The 3,756-nt window shown below is 56.1% G+C and overlaps 1 protein-coding gene across 1 annotated transcript; it reads right to left on the bottom strand.

Annotated features, from left to right (window-relative positions):
- Positions 1-1,400: 1,400 nt before the first annotated feature.
- Positions 1,401-3,527, bottom strand: LOC137773136 (cathelicidin-5-like). The gene is given in 5 exon segments (XM_068557590.1): positions 1,401-1,502; positions 2,110-2,181; positions 2,323-2,430; positions 3,040-3,434; positions 3,437-3,527. Coding segments are annotated over 5 exon segments (768 nt in total).
- Positions 3,528-3,756: the final 229 nt, after the last annotated feature.

The following is a 3,756-nucleotide window of genomic DNA, read 5'->3' on the forward strand; positions in this document are numbered from 1 at the left end:
AACTCAAAAAAATCCTGACCATTTAACAATTGGCACTGGCAAGCCTGTATCCTCTGGCACAGACACAACACAGCCCCCTGGGTGTCCTCTGTAAAGTTTCCTCCCTCAACTTGGGTTGATGTAGAGTGAGAAGCAGGAGGTTCCTCTAACCTGCCTGAAATCAGCCTCACCTGCTCACCAAGAGGAGACAAGCCTGACAGGTAACAAAGTAAATGCTCTGTGAGATCCTGTCCTCTGTCCCTCTCAGAGAGGGGAATCTCTGTCTTGGTTCAGGTTGGCCCACAAGCAGACCTAAGACAAGCATTTAGTGGAAGTAGTTTGTTTGGGAGGTGATTCCAGAAAGCTCCAGCACGAATGTAGAGAAGGGAGACAGGGCAGGACCCGAGTCAGAAGAGGACGTGTCAATGAACAGGTCATAGAAGTGGGCGACAGGGGCTCAAGCCAGCTGGGGACCTCAGGGGGAGGTGTGACACGTCTGGGAGTGGGCCCCCCAAGGAGTGAGGAAGAGGAGGTATTTTTCCACTAAGTCCCCCCAGTGGTTGGTTGAGGCTGCTCCCTGGGTTCAAACTCCCCAATGTTTCCAGTCTGCCCCAGAGCAAAGGTCAGCTAGAGAATGGGAGGGGACAGGATGTGCACAGTGTCTGAAACACCCAGGCACACAGAGATGTGACCCGTGTGTCACTCTGTGTGTCTCTCACATTCATGCAGAGCTGTTCACCCAGATGAGCAGCATGCTTGTTTTTAATGGTGCAAATTTTTGTACCATGTGATCCCTACACACAAGCCCACCACAGAAATCTGAGACCCAGCTGAAGAAACAGTGATGTGTCTCAATGCCAAAGGAAAAGCAAGGAGGGGTGGGCTTTCCAGAGTTAAGATTGTCAAGGAGAAGTGAAACGCTATGGGCATTGTACCTGTAGGATTAGCCCTGAGACTGAACTGCGTCTCTGTGAGTGTTTAACAAACGCCTGGCCCCTCCGGACTGTCACCTCCATGTGAGCAGGGACAGCATCCCCACCAGCACTGCACACAGAGCAGGTCTCCTTAAGTCCCTACTGGGGGTTGGAGGAGGAGGGCAGAGGCGTGTGAAGGGCACGGGAGGGACCCGAGAATGGAGACGCTGTGCTGGACCTCTTGGCCCTGCTGCCTCTCCCCATGCCCGCCTGGAAGGAACAGGGGTGTCCCCCATGACTGTGTTTACAGGAGTGATCACACACACACACACACACACACAAAAGAGGCTTCCCAGAGTTAAGGACTCGGTCGTGGTAAGTGGGAGGAGGGGAGACAAATGAAATTGAGGCCTGGAGTAAGTTGCTTTCACAAGAATTTATTTCTCAGAGTCCAGAAGTCTGAACCAGGGCAGGCAGACCCTTAGGACTTTTCCCTGGGCTCACAATTCACCCAATTAATCTGATTATTGGGACGATAATTGGGCCATACTTCTTCCAACCTCTTAGTATCTTCCTACCCAGGTTTCGCAGTCCCCGGACACTCTGGGGCTATGCAACAGGAAGAAACAAGTTACTATGGAAAATGGGCCCAGGGTAAGACCAGAATCCTCCCCACGTGGACATCCCCACTAAGTGGGTGACTTCAGGAGACTTTGGGCCCCAGTTCACTTTCTGACTGTGACCTTTAGAGCATGTGGTTGAAACCTTACACACACACAGACATATGGGGAAACTGTGGCCCACAGATGGCAAGGGGTTTCCCAGGGTCACAAGCCCATTCCATCAAAGCTGGACGGGAGCAGGGGCTGAAAGCACATTACTCTAGTCAGTGCCTCTCAGAATTCAGCAGTCAGAATCCCCTGGAGGCCTGGTGAAAATACAAATGGCTGGGCCCCAGCCCAGAGTCTGATTCAGGAGGTCTGAGTGGGGCCTGGGAATCTGCCTTTCGGTCAGGTTCCCGGGTGGGGACCCCACTTAGAGAACCACTGCTTTAAGGGATGGCAGAGCCAGTCCTGGAGGCCTGGGGCTCGGGTGAGGGAGGGACCAGGGTAGGAGGGCCTTTCTCTGCCCTGGAAGGGGCAGTGGGTATTTGGTCCAAAGGATGTTCCACAACCCACCCTGTTATTAGCTCCACAACACAGAACGGGCCACTCACCACAGTGCAAGTGATATCAAAGTTGTCCCTGACCTGAGCCAGCATGACTGTCCCCACACACTCTTTCACCAGCTGTAAGGGGAGGCTCGAGTTCAAACTAGAACCCCCGGACCATTGCCTCCCAGCCTCAGCCCAGGGGCTGGAAATCTTCCCTGAAGCCCCCTATTCAGCTCCCTGGGAAGCATCCACCAGCACTCTAAGCCCCCGACTTACCCCATTCTCCTTGAAGTCACACTGTTCCGGGGGCTGCTGGGTCATCCTGGGGCACACGGTCTCCTTCACCGTGAAGCTCACAGGCTTTGGGGTGTCCAGGTTCTCGTCCTGGTCAAGGATCAAAGTGGGATGACTGGGCACAAGCTCATGCTTCCTTCTCTGATCTGTCTCCCTGCCCCCACCTAGACGGCAGCCTCTCCAGCCCCTCCTGTGTGCCTGGCCCTGGGCTTGGTGCTGGGTGCACAGGGGAAGGGGACAGAGCCCACTCCTGGCCTCGTGGGCACACAGAGAGCAGGAGCGGACCTCACACCAGCTCTGATGAGAACACCTTCCCCACGGAGGGGCAGAGGCAAGTCAGGGACCACCTGCAGGGAAACACCTTGTCACTGGAACCTCCAGGCTGAGCAGAGCCTTCCCTGGTAGGGAGACAACAAGGAACAGAGGGGACTTAAAGCAGGGAAGTCACATCACAGACCGAGTAACTGCCCCCCCATCCCTGGAGCTCCCAGAAAGCCCTGGAGCCCAGGGCACCTGTTCCCACAGTAGAGATGCTAAGGCAGGAAGCCTCATGCTGGGAGGGGACCCAGCTCTGGGAAGGTTTCCCGGAAGAGATGGGAGCCCACCTTCCTGACAGGAGGTACAGCCTGAGCAGAGGGGGTGACAATGTGGCCAGGGCTGGTGGGAGGTGGCCCCCTTCCCAGGCCCCTCCTGACTCACGGCCTTGGGAGGCTTGTCCAGCTCCAGGAGGCGGTAGAGATTAGCCTCTAAGGACCGCTCGTTGAGCTGATCCAAAGCACGAAACACAGCTTCCCTGTAGCTGAGGGCCTGGGAGCTGGCCAAGGGCACCACTAGTCTCAGCAGCAGTAGCCACAGTGGCCACCGCCCCAGGGCGAGGCTGGCCCTCTGAGTCTCCATGGTCCCCAAGTCGGCCTCCTCCCAGCATGCAGGACCCTCCTTTATGCCCCTCCTGGGCCTGATGCAATGGCTCAACCACGTGTCTTCCTGACCTGCCCCATCCCTGATCTCCTCCCCGGCTGTGAGCTGGACTTGCCTCAGCCCCTGCTGTTGCCTCATGGGATTGCTGGGCAGTGGGTGAGGGAAGCCTCCTGTGAAGGTGAAGAAATGGTTTCTCCATCTCCCTGACAACATCTTGGCCTCTCCTGGGGCCCATGGGGAGTGTCTTAGGCAGGGTTGCTCAAGAGCATTGAGTCCTCCAGGAGAGGGAGGACCAGTCTCTGTCTTACGTCCCCTCTGCCTCCACACTCTGGCCTCCGCAGGAATAGGGTAAAGGAGTGTATTCAGCACTCAATCTCCTCCTCTAGGCACTGCCTGGCACAGAGTAGTCATCAGTTAATGTTGATGAGTGGATGACTGTACCCAGCCCCTTCTAGAGCCTTACACACCTAGCCAAACCCTAGGCAGACAGTCAACCCC

The sequence above is a fragment of the Eschrichtius robustus genome, chromosome 12 (genome assembly GCF_028021215.1).
Source record: "Eschrichtius robustus isolate mEscRob2 chromosome 12, mEscRob2.pri, whole genome shotgun sequence".
Lineage (NCBI taxonomy): Eukaryota > Metazoa > Chordata > Mammalia > Artiodactyla > Eschrichtiidae > Eschrichtius > Eschrichtius robustus.